This window comes from Nothobranchius furzeri, chromosome 11, assembly GCF_043380555.1.
Source record: "Nothobranchius furzeri strain GRZ-AD chromosome 11, NfurGRZ-RIMD1, whole genome shotgun sequence".
In the NCBI taxonomy this organism is placed as follows: domain Eukaryota; kingdom Metazoa; phylum Chordata; class Actinopteri; order Cyprinodontiformes; family Nothobranchiidae; genus Nothobranchius; species Nothobranchius furzeri.
The window spans coordinates 26,875,799-26,893,481 of record NC_091751.1 but is presented as its reverse complement, the minus strand read 5'-3'; the positions used below and the strand labels follow the sequence as shown (position 1 = coordinate 26,893,481).

General features: G+C 42.4%; 1 protein-coding gene across 7 annotated transcripts in view; it reads left to right on the top strand.

Moving 5' to 3' along the window:
- The window catches only part of LOC107383294 (cytoplasmic dynein 1 intermediate chain 1), a 109,268-nt gene that overhangs the window by 1,762 nt on the left and 89,823 nt on the right, over nt 1-17,683 (top strand). For 3 of the 7 annotated variants that reach the window (XM_054745057.2, XM_054745055.2, XM_054745051.2), the window contains exons 5-7: nt 211-252; nt 2,202-2,261; nt 3,080-3,195. In XM_054745057.2, coding sequence (XP_054601032.1) covers nt 211-252; nt 2,202-2,261; nt 3,080-3,195 — 218 coding nt within the window. The remainder of the gene's footprint in view (nt 1-210; nt 253-2,201; nt 2,262-3,079; nt 3,196-17,683) is intronic. The other 4 variants (XM_054745063.2, XM_054745061.2, XM_070541463.1 and 1 more) reach the window with 2 other exon arrangements.

Genomic DNA, 17,683 nt, shown 5'->3' with positions numbered 1-17,683 from the left:
TGTCGGTGGTTTGTTGTTTCCAGGGGTGGAATTGGGGCTGAAGCTTATTTATCACTTCTTAGCTTTTACCAATTGGATTTTACAAACCGGTAAGTTAGCGAATGTTTCCTGGAATGAAAGATGATTCCCTCAAATCCACCCGAGATGATGGCATGGCCTCTTCAGCTTCTCCATCTGTGCCTGTGTATGTGTGTGTGTGTCCCTTCGTAGGTCAGGTTTCTCTAAAAACAAGTCCCAAGCTCAGATCTCAAGGTAAGCACTTTCACATCAAACCCAGGAACCCTGCCCACCTTTTTGCTTTGATTCTTTATTTTAGCGGATGCTCCCTTTGAATCTGACGTTCCTCCACCATGGAACGTTCCCACCCGCGTGTGTAAAGCCGAAGCAGTGCAGAGCTCCGTCTCCCCTTCCCTCTCAAGCCTCGCTGTCTCCTATAATACCAGGTTGAAGCATCTCTGCTCGCGTGAGCTGATCCTTGGAGGTCATCTGGCTGCTGTAACACAGCCAGCCTGTCAACACACACGTTTAACCTTCTACCAGCTCAAGCTGCAGCTGCTATCTCCTAGGGCAGCTCAATTAATCGAATTTTAATCACGATTACGATCTGAGTTTTGAACGATTATATAAACAAAACAAACCGATTATTTGCACCTCCCACTCGTGCTGCCCCGAGTTGCAAATGAAGCGCTCCTCCCACAGTGTTGCTAACTTGGCGACTTTTACACTATATCCAACAGCTTTTCAGACCCCCTTCTTGACTTTTTAACTTAAAAGTACCTAGCGAACACCTCAGAAACATCTCTGGTAACCCTTAGCTACTTTCTGGATAACTGTCGTCGACATTTCCTGCAGGTTAGCTAAACAATCCGCCTGCGCTCCGGACTGTTCATCAGGACATTAGGAAAGGGAATGATGTAGTGATGTGTCAGTCGCTAAAGACAGCTCTCGGAGCCGGCTCCCTGTTGGATTAACCAGAGTGAGTGACACACACACCGCACCTGCGGACTCCTGAGCCGCTAAAAATGGCTAAATGTGCACGTGCGGCGTGCTAAACACACGTGCAGCTTCCCCCGATTGCTGTGAGACCGGTTTGGGGGGAGGGGGGTGCAGCTGTGGTTGGGACAATTATTACATTAACGGATGGACTTGTAAATAAATAGTTTATAAATAAGGTAGAAATAAGTTCCTCACGCTGATAACTAATCTCCCTGAGGACACGGTGCTAGTGCACTCTCCTACAGCACCTTGACACGACTAAATAAATGTTATGCAACATTTTGTGAACATCAATTTATTTGCATTTATTTGTTATAAATGCCACTGTATAATTCCTGCTGTCAGTATTTGCAAGGTATTGGTATTTGGGTCTGTACTGGTTAGACTTAAATGAGTTAAACCAAGGTCTACAGCCCTTGGGTCATAGACTATGAGCTATAGGTATATTGGTCTTTTTATACTGGGAATCAGGAGTTATTTTAGTGATCATCTTGTTTCTTATTTATTTTTGTCCTGATTGTGCCCTGAGCAATTTTATGACAGAATAAAAACAAATAAAATCAACATAAATTGAAAAATCGTCCTAAATAATCGAGATCTCAATTTCAGTCACCATAATCGTGATTATTATTTTTGCCATAATCGAGCAGCCCTACTATCTCCTCACAGCTGCTATGTTTCAACCCACTACTCACCATGAAACCCTTTGATTTCTACGGCTCGCAGTTTGGGTCAAACTACATCAAGTTCTGCACTTTTAATGCTTATTAAATTCCTAGATTACTCATGTTTCCTGCACTAAGGGCACACATGCACATGTTTATTATACTGTCAAGTACTTCATATGTTTGCTAATGCACGGGGACTGGCACATACGAGTGCAAGCTCTGGGTGTCTGGCCAGAGGCCCAAACTGAAGAGCTGTTTTGTTAAGATTTTCCTTTTTTATTCTTTCTATTCAAATGTGTAACCTGGTCTTTGTGGGAGTAACAATGTCTCCAAGCAACCTTGTGACATTGTTTCCACTACCACTTCTCTGTTTTTGACAGAATTAGTCTGCATGCTGATCAGCGGGAGTTTCTATGCTGTAGCAGAACTCTAGAAAACTTGTCTGTGCGTTAACAAATCTTTCTTCACTCATCAAAGCGCTCTCCAGTGTTTGTGTGATATCTGTAAACATGGCTGCTCTCTGTCTCCTGGCACCAGGACGCTGCAGTGGGACACAGACCCGTCTGTGCTGCAGCTGCAGGTGGACTCAGAGCTTGGGTACGGCATTCTGGTTTAGAGCGCAGACAGATCCGTTTATGCAAACATGATGATGTGTTTACTAATCTGGATAAATGTGTTATAATTAGGGCTGCACGATATTAGGAAAACCTGCGATATTCGATAACAATGATTAATATTGCGATGACGATATTACTTGCGATAAATAAAAACTTAACTCAGGAACAAAAATAATCAAAAACAAAAAAAATTAAAAATCTAAAAAATGAGAAAAGCAAAAGATGTGAGGAAAGGGAAAAAGAAAATGAACAAGAAAAGGCAATCCGTGGATCCCGGGAAAAGCAGAATCAGCAAAAAGAGCTAACAAAGCTAACTCAGGTGTTTGCTAACATCTAAATGAAGTGCCGTCCGCCTCGGGGGCGGGCGTCTAACCTATGAGAACCCACCCAGTTGACCAAATGGGTGAAGAGCTCTATTTGATTTGTTAAAAAAGCATCATTCTTCCGTTCGATGGACAGAATGCATTATGTGTAGCAAACATTTGAGCTGACCATTCATTGCGATATTTATTTGTTCTTTGCGATATGCATATTGTGCATGCTGATATAGCGATTACGATATATTTGTAATATATTGTGCAGCCCTAGTTATAATAATACATCAGTAGACCCAAAACAGATATGCAAGCACTGCTGAATATAGCTCTGTTCTGATGCTTTTGTAGTTTTCTAGTATTTTTACTCTGACACACCAATGAACTAGTACATGTGAAACATGCCTTATTTTGATTCTTTCTTCACGAGACTTTTTAGCGTTCCTCCATGCTATGCTAATGTGAGTGTGCTTTTCTTATCCAGGCGAAGGATGCAGAGGCTGGGGGCCTCTAAGATCACACAAGTGGACTTCCTGCCCAAAGAGGTTGTCTCCTACAGCAAGGAGACGCAGACGCCGTCCAACCCCAACCAGTCCGAGGGTAAGGGTCAGAAATGTTCATGAAACGGTTAGAAAACAATTATCGGATCACCGGAGAAACCACATCTAATATGACCACCGTAGCAAACGCAGAAATGCGGACATTAGAAGCTAAAGTGTTTAGCAGCGTTAGCTCAGAGTTGTTTGTGTCTTCTGACCAACACTGACTCTGTGTGTGTGTGTGTGTATGTCTGTGTACACATGTGTGTTCTTAAAGTACTCACAGATCTGGAACTTTGTGTCTGGAACTTTATAAGAAGGAAGATCGTGTTCCTAAATACAAAATCAGCTCAATTTTGACTTAATGTGAGGAAAAAGAGATGCAAGTCAAAAGGTATGCTTCCAGGTGTGTGTGTGTGTGTGTGTGCTCATGTGTGTTTGTGTGTGTCTGAGTGAGTTTTAGAAAAGTTTGCACACACACAGAATGTGAGATTCATGTGAAAATGTGCATTTTTGCGTCTCTGCGAGTGGGCGTTCAGATGTGTGCCGAGCCACAGCTACTAAACACATCCATATGGTCGGGTCCGAGCTTGAAGCCCGCTCTGGAACAGAACCCAACTGTGGCGGTTTGAGGTGAAAATGTTTAGTTTTTCCATTAAATTCATTTAAAAGTCTGCTCCAGTTACGAATCTGGACATTTGTATTCAGAAAGACCTTCTAACACACACACACACACACACACACACACACACACACACACACACACACACACACACACACACACACACACACACACACACACACACACACACCTTTCTAAGTGAGGACTATTCACTGACTTCCATTTATTTTTGCAACTGTATTATGCCTAAGCCACAACCCATACCTTAACCATAACCAGTGCTGATCTAGTCCTAACCCTAACCTTAACTAAAACTTCATTCACACCAAACCTCCAAAACCAACTGGTTGACATTTAAAAAAAGTGGGGACCACAAAAATGTCCTCACTTTGAAAAATGTCCTGACTCTGTTGGTCACAACTCACGACAGTCCTTAGTAGGTAATAAGTACAAGAACACACACACAAACACACACACACACACACACACACACACACACACACACACACACACACACACACACACACACACACACACACGCGCACACACGCACACACACACACACACACACACACACACGCGCACACACGCGCACACATGCACACACACACCCTATTATCTTCTCTATCTTCCTTTTGCTGCCAAGACAGCTGGCAGCCATGTGACTGTGAAGGGGTTGTACTTCCTGCTTCCTGTCATTATAATAGGTGGTCTGGTGTTGATCCCCCCACTTTATCAGCAACCACCAAGCACGCACACGCACACACACACAAACACACACACACACACACACACACACACACACACACACACACTGAAGCACGCATGCACGCACATACACACACGTCACTCCTGATCTGCATCCAAATGGTTTGCTTCGACTCCCCTCATTTCCTTGGCCACCAGGAATAGATCATGTATTCAACAAGTGCACGTGTATGGACTAGTGTGTGTAACACACAAACACACACACACACACACACACACACACACACACACACACACACTCACACACACACACACACACACACACACACACACACACACACACACACACACACACACACACACACACACACACACACACACACACACACAGACACACACACACACACACACACACACACTACTCTCGGCTCCTTTTAGGTTTGTTTGTGTTCAGCCTGCGTGATGAGCAGGTCTGTAGATAGGAGCCTGCAAACATCTGGGAAGCAGAGTGGAGCTGTAGTGGTCTGCAGGGAGCTGACCTCGGCCTCAGGAGACCCGTCCTTTGCAGCCGACTACAAAGGCGGTGTGTGTAGAGACAGGGAAAAAGTGCTAGCACCTGCCTGTTTGCTCAGGCTTGTTCCTTTTGTTGGTAACTGAGCTGGGCTCGTTTCCCGACCGCAGCTACAGATTGTTCCTGCAGCTTTCCGTTATCAGAGCTAGGATGAGGGTTTCAGAGTGGATATAGTGAGCATTCTTCAAGGTTTAGCTTAATGACCGAATGAGGTGTAACAAGAAGGTATTTTTTGTATTCTCCTGATTTTATCACCCAGGTCTGGCTGAGGCATGTATTTTTTATATGACCAAAGCAAAAAAAAAAAAACTTTAAATGCTGACACTAGTCACTACGTGTGTTTTCCCTCATGTGTCAGTAACAAGCGTCTGTTGTCTCAGACAATCACATCAGCCCCGGCTATGGTCGGCTCCAGCTATTACGACCTATTATAATTGGTATGAATGGACCTGCTTGTTATGAGGGCTCAAAACTGGGAAATGAAGTGAGGACTGGTGGGTGTGTGACGATAACAGGAGCCAGTAAGGTCAAGCAAAGTTTGCTGGTTCAGACTGGAGGGAGATCCTTTGTGAGAGAAAGAAGTGATTCTCATTTTGAAAGAACCAAAAGGGATTAAATCAACGTTAAGATTATTGTTAGCTCTCATTCCCTCATCTGAACCACTTCATCCTCACTAGGTTCTCAGGGAGCTGGTGTTGGTCTTCAGCAGGTGAGAAGGTGTCCTGTCCATCACAGGGACACATAGAGACACCTAGGGATAATTTAGTTTCTGCTCAACCTAACGTGCATGCTTTAGTCTGTGGGAGGAAACCAGGAATAAATCCACACATGCATGGGGAGAACATGCTAACTCTATGCAGAAAGGGTGCAGCTGGGATTCTAACCTGCAACTATGCTACCAGCTGCACCACCATGCATCCCTTTCAAGCCAATTTTTATTTTGATATTTGGATGAAAAAGATCTCTCAGCAAAGTTAATTTAAAGGCATACTTTGCAACATTTTTTATATTTTCTAATCATTATCTTGAGTCAGTATGTGCTTCAGCGTAACAAATACTTAGAAACATTATCGAAGAATGTTTAACATTCAAAACTTATTAAAAAATAAACCTTTAAGTAGTTTTTATGTTAATATGATTTGCTCTCCAAACACAAAAATCCTCATTAAATGAATAAAGATGAAGATAAAATACAAGCTATGTGATGAAAACACAAAATTAAAGTTTGAAATAAAGTGAAAAATGTAAAAAAAAAAAAAAAACAGAAATAAATTTTCTTTTTATTTTCCTGATTCATTTCAATCACTTTTCATGTTTTTCATTTTCTCATAGAAGTTAAGTGTTGCTTCAGTGAGGATAACTTAAAGGGGCATTATGGAAGTTTGACAGGCAAAACATGTATAGAAATAATAAATGTCTTCTTCATACATTCTCCTGCAATGTCCTGGTCCTGTAGAATGAGCCCTGGCATTTTTACTGTGATTGCGTGTTTTTCTGTAAAATCACAGAAAAAGAGAGCTGCTTGGGTCGAGCGGGCTGCTTCATGCGCGTTCACGCTCAGGCATAGCCCGTAGCATTTGCTATCAGTAGCTTTTGCAGCAGAGAGTGAGGTAGTGCCAACTCAGCGACTTTGTCGCTGTTCCTAATGCCTAGTGACGAACCTAGCTACATTTCTGAGGACCCTTAGCTACTTTCTTCTAGATATTTCCTGCAAATTAGCAACAAAATAGCCATTTTCGCTCCGAACCGTTCTTTGAACGTTGTTTCAGCTGTCAACAATGATATAAATATTACAGATACAAAAGATGTCACTGGCGCTTTAGCTCACCTAGCAAGACGGCGGACCCTCGTGCAGAAGAGCCAGGTTCGATTCTGGATATCAACATAGATTATTTAGAGTTTATTTTTTACATTAATGATATATTTTTTACAGTAAGATGCCCAAATTTTTATTCGAGACTCACCGAACGGCATTGAATCACAGATAAAAAGATGTGGGTTCAACTTTCATTTTGGAACAATTTTTCAAGCAAGGGAAGGGAAGCTCTGTGAAGCTGACGGACTGACCCATCTTAAACCTTTAGCGGCTGTGCTGAAGAGAAAGGTACAGAACCAAATTATTTAATTAATTAGCTACACGTTCTCCTGTCCTCTGTCCTCCGGGCCACACACACACACACACAAGGGACTGTCTCAGCTGTTATTCTCGTTAAGGAGTGTGCACGTACAGCATGCACGCCTCGTGCACGACCCTACTATTGAAGCTGCTGTTACGCTTTTGGCCTGAGGGGGCAATCGCGAGCATAAAAATTCAAAACTCCGTAAAGTCCCTTTAAGGTAAAATGATGCATTGCTGTGTTTTTGGTCGATATTAATAAATAAGTTGGAGGTTTATTTCTCTCTGCTTCTGGTTGAGCGATGCTCTGATCAGCGGGTCTGGGGTTATTAGAGGTCAGAGTCACGGTGCGCAGTTTGAGGAGATGGGGAGAGAGGAGCTGCACAACCTCAAGCGTTATTAATGGGAGAAACAGCTGCAAATGGAAATTTTATTCAAACTAAATCACTGGAGATGTCGGAACGTTTGGAAGTCTGTGTGTTTTCTGTTCAGCACCATACTCTCGAAACCCAAATTAGGTCCTCATAACCAACATTACCGGATAAATCAGAATCTGCATGCTCCGCGCTGCAGCAGCCTCTAGTCCAAAGCTGATGCAGCTTGAAAAAAATTCATGCACAGTCGTGGCTGGTCTAAATTGATAATTGACAATATGATATAAACCATATTACTGTGAATTACTTTATTTGCATATTCATCAAGCATAACACACCCCAGCCCAATGCTTTATTTTTTTTCCTCACCTCACGGCACAGCGAATGCTATCAACATCTGGGTAAAAATCAAATATAAATTATTCTGTGTATCCCCGTAATGCTTTCATGGACCACTAGGGGTAAGCGTACTCCTGGTTGGGAATCACTGCTCTAAGCTTCCAGTTTGAGTTTAGTTCTCATGATTTCTCCCCTCCTGTGAACTCAAGAATTTTATTATTTATCCTCTATTGCAGGTTTTTATGAATGTGGACACGATTAACAGAAATTACCTTGTGCATAAAGATGTTATGTAGTCCTCATCACTGCTGCCCATCTCTATTGTTTTGTCTTCCTGTGAAGATGAAACAACTCTTGTTTTTTTGTTAGGTGATCTTGTGACATCAGATGATTCTGTGCTGAATTAAGTAAACAAAGGTTTTAGTCTGCAACACCAGAGACTTTTTCTAAAAACTTGAAAACGTGCAGAGTTTTGAATATGATTGTACTCCTCATCACTGCTCCATTGAACTTCCACACAGGAACGAAATACGAGTTTTTAAAACTTTCTCTGACCGATTTACAGATACAACTTTGTACTCGCATGTGTGAAGATCCCTTGGTTGGACTGTCACCGTGCTCCATCACCTCTACTCCTTCCAAAGCATCTTCATGTCTATAAATAAAACACGACAATATGATTAGAATAAATACACATTTTTTCCTACACATTTGAGAGGTTAGACATCCATTTATTTTATCCATTTGTAACTTCATTTTATGAACAGCACTTATCTGTTTTTACCTGAATATACAATGTTTATATAACTACATGTTGTATTCCAACTTTATTGTTGTACTTTCGGAAGTATGTGCTTTACATTTTTTTTTTTGCGGATACACACTTTGTTCATAATAAACAATCACAGGCTAAAAGATAATCTCCTTGGTGGAGATATTCAGGCAGCCTTCCTAAGCCTTCATCTAATTCTGCAAGAGCTGCTAATTACTCATTTTAGGCCTAGTCCACATGTAGCCGGGTTTTTTTAAAAACGAATATGCGCCCATCCAAAAACTTGCATCCACACCACCTCGTTTAAAAAAAAACTCTGTCCACACGTACCCGGATAAATACGTTGTTAAGGACATGCCAGACCTGTAGGCGGCAGCACTTCCCCCGTTCTTAACCTCGTCCTTCGTCTGTGGTCTTCCGCAAGGAGCAGTAATTCCGCTTGCAAAAACAAACAAGCAAAAAGCGCTTGGACAATTGATAAAGCGAGCGCAGCTCTGAGGGCATCCATGCTGTCGGCTAGTGTAAACACAGGTCGCACACGTGATGTCAGCACTTTTTTGTCGCGGAAAGTGACTATGCGGACCTTAAAACTCCGGTTTTGTCTGTCCACACGCAGACACCCAAAACGTAGAAAAATATCTACGTTTTGGCAGATCCCCGGCTACGTGTGGACAGGGCCTTAATATAATCTGCAGTAAATCCCAATCAGACACCAGCCAGAGTTCATAGCCCAACAGGCTAGCACAAGGCCAGTGCAACCTGCTCAGAAACAATCGATTTCAACTGCTTAATTATCTTCTAAGTCGTTCTAAAACTCTACAGGACACGCTAATCACCCGTTTACTCAAATCTGTGGTGTTCTAACTGGGAAATGTCTAAAAACGGACAGAAAGCAATAATGGCGATGTTATCGCTAATCGCTAGCATCACTACTTTATACAACTATTTTAAACAATAGTCTGATATGTCGTAAGATTAAAGCCCCTTGGCTCAAGTACACAAATGATAAAGTCCCTTTTCGTTCAACTCTCCTCTTCCTGTTATCTTTTATCTTTTGTTTTACAGACTGTCATGCCTTCAGTGCTGTTAGCATTCAAGCTAGCGCCATATCAGCCAACACAGCAAAAATCTGCAACATCACTTCTTTAATTTTAATAGAAAATAGTGAGTTACAGTTCTCTAAAATACAATAGATTACTTAGTATTTACCTGTACAAAAGCAGTTTTGCCAACTCATCAGTTCTGAGGCTTTGTAGGTCACAAAGCTTCCTTCATCTTTTAAAAGCATCACCAATATAAGTCCGACTCCACTGTAGACCATTTCATGGTGAATTATAAAACAGCACTTTTAAACTTTTTAAATTTGTATCAGACGTTAAGGCAGGAAGCTATAACCATATTTCTTGTGGTGTCAGGTCGACTGAGACACGTGACGCCATTTAGCACGCTGGTGACTGAGGCTTGTTCTCGTTGACAACTCCCCCTGGTGGAAAAGCAGCGCTATTGGTCAATGCGGGAGGAATGATTCGTTTAGCTGTAGAGGCCAGGGGAGGGACTTAGGAGACAAATAAAAGATTACCTACTTTTTCCTCGTATAACAGGGTCAGATGGTCAAATTAAGATATTTTTACAGTTATTTAATAATCCAAACTTACGTGCCATAGCTTTAATTGTGTGTTGTCGCCTTAGGTAAATCATTAATATCACACTTCGGGAACCATTAGGATTAATTTAGTGGTCCCAGTCTAAAGTGATCACATTTTTCTCCAATCTGAGTAAAAAATGAGATTATCAGGGGATTGTTGGTATTTTGTATCTGTCAGTTAGAGGCTGACCCAGTTTGAGCCAAACTGGTTTGCCTCTGCGCATCTCCAAAATGCTGAAATACTGGAAATGTGAGAAAGAAGAACAGATGTGGAGCTGATCAGCAGAAGATAAACAAACTACTGGAGCAGTAGCGGTGGACCAGAACCCTGGCAGATAGAAATTCTTTGTGTTTGAGGATAATTTGATATTGCATCACCAGAAAACCCCTTCTCAGGGTGAAACGTTCAACGGTTCAAGAGTTCATCTTAATGTTTGAGCTTCTTTATTTGTAATTATGAGTCCGTGACTTTTTTTTGTGAGATTGCAACATTTTCTAGCTCATTAGGTTTCAGCCTCAACATAACGTTGGTCAGAAATTCACCCAAAACGTAGGCTTTCTTCTTCCACTTTGTGGTCTGCTAATGGCCTTTAATGTGAAAACAAAGCTCACACCTCGACATTTTGACTGTTTCTGTATTTAGTCATACTCGCACACATAAGCATTCAGCTTTAAACATTTAGACTCACATCTACATGCTGAAGTTTGCTGGACACACCATAGCAAGTAGGCCCACACACACCTCATTGGTTTCAGGTTTTACTTTAATGGAGACATTAAGAAATCAAACTCGAGGTTAATAAAGGATCCTGATCGTGTTTACTTTGGTGTTCCTACCACACGCTCAGTAACTCGGCCCTGAACGTTAGATGTTCATCAACAGCTTTCTAAATATAAAATAGTCCCTCTGGGTTTGGAGCTTAACAGTAGTCCGTCTGATACCCAGTACTATGAATATGTTGGGTTAAAGGGATTTATTATGTTTTAGGTTTGTTATTTGCAAAACAGTAAAAAAAAAAAAACGTAATCTGTAAAGTAATGAAACCAACATGGCAGCAATGAAACTGGAAAAACGTATAAAGGGAGAAAAATGCTGCTGAATGAGTGACGATATGTTTCATTTAGTACTAAATCTGTTCAAATAAAATATTTTAATAGCCTGGGAAGCCATCCTACATATGTGAGCATATCGTCTGGCCACGACCCATGGACAGATCTCTGTCGCTGGACAGAATCTACAGTTGTCTTTAACACTATCTCTGCATGCTATTGGACAACGCTTGGACCAAACAGAGAAATGGACAACACATTTATCACTACGGATATCAATCAACGGGTCGGTTCATGATGCACCATCAAAGAAGACACATTCTTTTTCTAAATAAAGGACTTAAGTTCCTCTATCTGCTCATGTCTCAAAGACAAGCCCAAGTCTGGATCACCCAAAGTTGATGCCAAAGCCGTTTCAAACGTTCATGAGCTGATGCCATCTTAGTTTTTCTGCATCATAGCTCTGGTGCTAAACCCTCCCAATGTCTCTACAAACACAGAGTGCTGTGATTGGACAGACCTTAAACTGTTTGGGCCAATGGTAGACCTGCTGAAGCTACAAGGGAGTGCAGCTAGACAGACCTTTAGAGCATAATCTTTACTGCTTCTACGGTTGGTCTAGATTTCTTAGCTAATATTTTACATCTGTGGTATACTTCTAATGGTGCAGTAAGTAATGCTAACAATCCTCTAAAATGCTGCAGAAAATGTGATGTCTTCTAACCTGTAATAAGTACTACAGCTGTGGTCTCCGAGGAATCTGGATCTCCAGGTCGGGTTCCTTCCCAGGATAAAAATCCTGCTGTTCCTCACAAAAAGTACTCCGAGCTTTTTCACTTCCAAGATGCTCTCCCTTTTTCCCATCAGGACCATCCCTCAGTCCTTCCATGTAAGCTCATGGTAGCATCCCTCCTCGTGCCTCGCTGTGGCTTGACTCTCTTGGACTATGTCAGGATGGGATTATGCTTTAGGGCAGCGGTTCCCAACCTTTTTTCCTTGAGGTCCCCTTTTCCCTGGGTCCAGTAAAGGCCAGGACCCCCAACCACAACTCCTACTCGCATATGTACAGAAAACAAAGTTGTAACTTATACAGAGCTTCAATCTCGCTATTGGGTGTGTGGGATTTTATAAATGTAGTCTTTACAAATCTTGGTAACCTCACTAATTCAGCATAGACTAAATTGTGGGGACCCCCTTGGGAGTCACGGACCCCAGGTTGGGAGCCACTGCTTTAGGCTGTCCTGCTAGAGCTGCATGGTGGTGCAGTTGAAAACAAAGTTGCCTCGCAGTGAGAAGGTTGCAGGTTTCAATCCTGCTGCTGTCTTTTACTTGGAGTTAGCATGTGCATCCCATGCATTTGTGTGTTTTGTCCAGGTACTCTGGTATACTGGAGACTCTATTGGGCCATTCCCATCTGTACCGGGTCGGCCCGGGCCGGGTAGCGTATGTTGTTTACATATCTGGGTGGCCTGGTATTTTTCCGGGCCAACCAAGGCTCATTCTCAGCCCTCTTCTCGAGGGGGTCTGCTTCAGGCCGACCAGGACCAACACACCCACTGCTGACAGCAAATTCACACCTTCCATTAGAGCAAGCCTCTGATTGGTGGGTAGAATCAGCCCACATGGGCTTAAGGCAAGGATGTGTGGAATCAACCGGGCCAGGCTGGGGCCGACTGGCGCTACCCGGCCCGGGCCGACCCGGTACAGATGGGAATGGCCCATAAATTGTCCCCAGTGACTGGCTGTCTCTCCGTGTCCCTGTAATGAACTGGAGACTTGTCCAGGGCATCCCTCACATATCACCAGACTGATGAACTTGCAGACACCAGCTCCCCATGACCCTACTGAGGGCTAAGGGGTTCAGATGATGGATGGAGGATGTCCCTTTTGCATGACGTTGAAGGAGAGATGGAGCCAAGGCCATTCAGCTCCTGTAATAAACCACTGTTTTGTTACACAAGTCTTGTGTTTGCTGGAAATGACAGATGATGGATACGATAAACGTTCTTCTGTCATCACAACACTCTTGTCTCTGTCACCTAAACCAGCTCTGAGTGTTCAGGGCAGCTGGGTCCATCTGAATGACTAAAAATATTCCTGATCTGATATTAATATCACACAGACTGGTATGGGAATGAGAACAAGATGTAGAAAAACAGCATTGTTCAGCATTAGCTTGCATCTTCATGGAAAACCTTAAAAATGTGATCTGATTCATGGAGACCTTTTATGAAGTGTGAAATAACAACCACACACACACACACACACACACACACACACACACACACACACACACACACACACACACACACACACACACACACACACACACACACACACACAGAGAAAACCATCACACTTTCTCTAAAACAACTAGAGTTTGGTTTCATCGCCACTGTTCTCCAAAGGTCAGCCTTCGCTCCTGTTTCATGTTACAGAATCGATCAACGCTGTTTCTTTCAGAATGTTCAAGGCTGTTAAAACACAGAAAAAAGCTAAATATTACTTTTGAGGTGTTCCCAGTAAGTCCCAGATGATGGTGATTTTTCTCTGACCAGCATATAATAAGGCACATGAACCCTTTTCATCCTCCTCCCTCTGGCATCCTCACGGCCATCACCCAGAATAACATTTGTCAGCCGATAAATGCTCGAGAGGAATAGAAACACACTCTTGGGTTTCTCGTTTTTAAATCAACCTACTCGTGTTCTTCTCTTCGGTTTTGATTTAGTTGAACTTGACTTCTTGACATGCAAACTCCACCCTGGTGTGTTTTTTATACATGTGTAAAACCCCAAGGGCTCTGTAGCATTTGCCTGGGTGGTCTCTCTCTCTCTCTCTCTCTCTCTCTCTCTCTCTCTCTCTCTCTCTCTCTCTCTCTCGCTCTCTCTCTCCCTCTCCCTCTCTCTCTCTCTCTCTGATCTCCGGGTTTTTTTTATTTGAAACGGTGCACCGACCGCTTCAGCGTTCCCCATAGCAGCAGTCGTTATGCTTTTGTGGTTGTGAACGCTTTAACGGACAAGTTTGGACTGAAATTTACTCAACTTAAAACATTTTAAACCTTCAAACTTGTGCAATTTTCTAGAAAAAGAGAGTTTAAATAGCAAAAGGTAATGGAGAGTTACTAAAAGCTGGCAAACTCCTGAATCCTCTGTTATATTTAGTTTTTATCTGGTTTAACCCTTACATTTCCTGATTTATTTTCATGTTAGATAGAAGTCTTGTAATCCTTTAGCTCACCAGCAGGGGGCACTCTTAACACATGCTCTACTTTCTTCTCCAACCAGAAATGATAAATGTTTTATGAGATTTCTGTATGAAATTGAATTATGGTACAATAAACGATTACAGCCCACCTAATCTCTATCATGTGCTGCATTTAATCATCCTAATTAATTGGATGAAGCCAAGCTGGTTTTGCTGGCACTGCAGTGGATTCATCTGTCAGTACTTTGTTGTCTATTTTAGTTTAACCTGGAAATAATCGACCTTTAGCTGCTTATAAAAGCAAAGCAAGTCCAGCCTGTCTGTGTTTTTACCATGGAGCTAAATGAAACACTACTGTCATCAGAGTGGGAAACACAGACCACCAATCAGTATCTGAACCACACACAGGCTTGCACACACACACACATGCACATACACGCATGCACATACACACGCAGACACATACACACGCACATGCACATACACACACAGGCACATACTCACACAAGCATGCATGAACACACACCCATGCACACATACACACACACATGCACATACACACACACACACACATACACACGCACAAGCGCACACACACACACACACACACACATGCACATGCACATACACATGCAGGCACATACTCACACAAGCATGCATGAACACACACCCATGCACACATGAACACACACACACACACACACACACACACACACACACACACACACACACACACACACACACACACACACACACACACACACACACACACACACACACGTAGACAGTCTTAATGACACAAATACCAGCTCTCATGATGCTATGAAACTTGAGTCTGCGCCATAGGAGTGTTTTTGGTGCTCCTCTTCCCCTGTCTTTATTTATTCATTTATTTATTTTTTGACATATTGGAAAGTTTTAAGTCATGGGTTTTAATCAGGGCCCTGCGGTGGGGCTCAGAGCATGGCATGGCAGGACCACGATGGCTCATTTTAAAGCTGTGGCTCTGGGTCGAGGCCAAGCATGGGTGGCACGGCAAGGGGAGAGGGAGAGAGAGAGAGAGAGCGTCTAGCTGCTCACACTCAGCTAAGTTAGCCACAGACCCTTAAAGGGACGGTATGGGCAGCAGTAATGAAAGCAGATTATGTGTGGGCTCGTGTGTGTTTATGGTGCAGGCTCAAACACACATACGCACACACACACAAAGCTTGATCAGTGTGGTAAGGAGATGCATTAATCTAAATCCTGCTGTGGGTTTTAGCGTTGCCGGGTTTACTCCAGGTCCTGCTGCTAATGTGTTGGTATGTGGGGAATATTTTTACCCCCACTGAGGCAATCATGACTTGATGAACCATGATGAATTTTAAATAATATTTTCTGTTCAAATAAATGGAAAAAGGGGTGGAAAATGAGTGAAATGAGCAGACAGATTTTGTAGGATTATTAGAGCTTGAGTTTTGATGCTTTTACACTTTGTCTTGTAGAACAAGTGTTTCATGAGGAAAACTTCAGGACTGGAGGCAGTGTTTTTGAGTAGTTGCCACTGTGATGTCCGTCTGCGTGGTGTAAAGTTCAGAGAGATTCCCCAGCAGGTTGGTCTGCCCTCTCACCTCCCAGAAAAAGATCTGCTCGACTTCACAAAATGGGTTGCTCTAAACCAGCAATTTTCCTTCCTGGCTGACTAACAGAGGTCTCCTAAAATGTTAGCTGTGTTTCTCTGGGCTCAGTCAAAGAGAATGGGTGGTTTAACTGTCAAACAAAACAAAAAAACCAAGGAGAAACTTTAATTCTCACTGACTTTATGAACGAATGGCAGTTGTTTTTCTTTTTACCGTAATGATTATAAAAGGATGCCAGCTGAAGGTTAATTAGAAGTTTCCTGTGGGTTTGTCAGATTGAATAAAAATTGCATAATTATTTCAGAAACGCTTATTTAATAATATTATTATTCCTTTTATATATATATATATATATATATATATATATATATATATATATATATATATATATATATATACACACACACGCATACATATATATATATATATTTTTTATTTTTATTTTAAACAAGAACCATACGGGTTCCCTTGATTCTGTGGGTCAGTTCTAACGAGACCAGAGGTGATGGTTTTATGCTGTGGATCTCTTTAAAAATAAGTGTGTGTGTACGTGTGTGTGTGTCTGCGTGCGTGTGTGTGTCGTGCCAGAGCCACAATAGAGGAGCCTTTCAAGTCTCGTTGACCTCCTCCTACTCCTCTGCTCCTTGCTTGTGTTGTGGTCTTCCGAGCAGTCAGCAGCTCAGAACCCCTGCAAGCTTTGTGTTTCCATCCGACTGTCTATAAAATAACGTGGTTATTTCCAGTTCGTGGGCTGCCCTGAAGTCTCTTCTCTCTCACACAACGTCTCTTTCTCTTTGTGGTTATAACAATAAGATTCTTTTAAGTCATTATAAGTTCTGTAATCGTTGACTGCGTGTGACTCAGTTGTCACCTGGTGGTAAATCTGCTTTACTTTAGTCGATGACGAACTCTGGACCTGGTCTTGTCACCCGCTGCTCTTTGATAACTACGCCAGTCGCTCCAACTGTTTCAGCACTCCAGCTCTAGGTCTGGATGTTGTTCAGACGAAAAGCCTAGCAGATGCTTTGATCCTTAGCAAACAGAGCACATGCCAGCCCATCACTTCTCTGACGCACTGTGCCTTATGTACGAGGAGAAGAAGATGACGGCGTCATACCTTTATCTCCTCACACTCAGCAGTAACCTCCAACTGTGAAATAATGCAAAATGTTTAAGCTAATGAAACTCTCAGCGGTTGATCAGCCTTCATTAAGACAATTTCTACTTTAATCCACAAACAGATCAGCCTGAGTTGGTTCACTCTTTACTCCGCATCAGAAATTGCTGAGTGCAATGAAAACTTAATCATCTTCTGAAGTAGCTGGTTGTGTTTTAAAATTGCATCAGCGGGCCAAATAATGCAGGAAAGTCTCACACAGATATTTATGGACCAGCTTTGTGACACACGTTCACAATGGTGTTTTTTCTGCCAGATTCTACAATTTTACGTCACGTATGGACGAGTTATCAGGAAAGGTGCAGTTGGACCTGAGAAATCTTTCCAGCACCTTCAGAATGTTCTCATT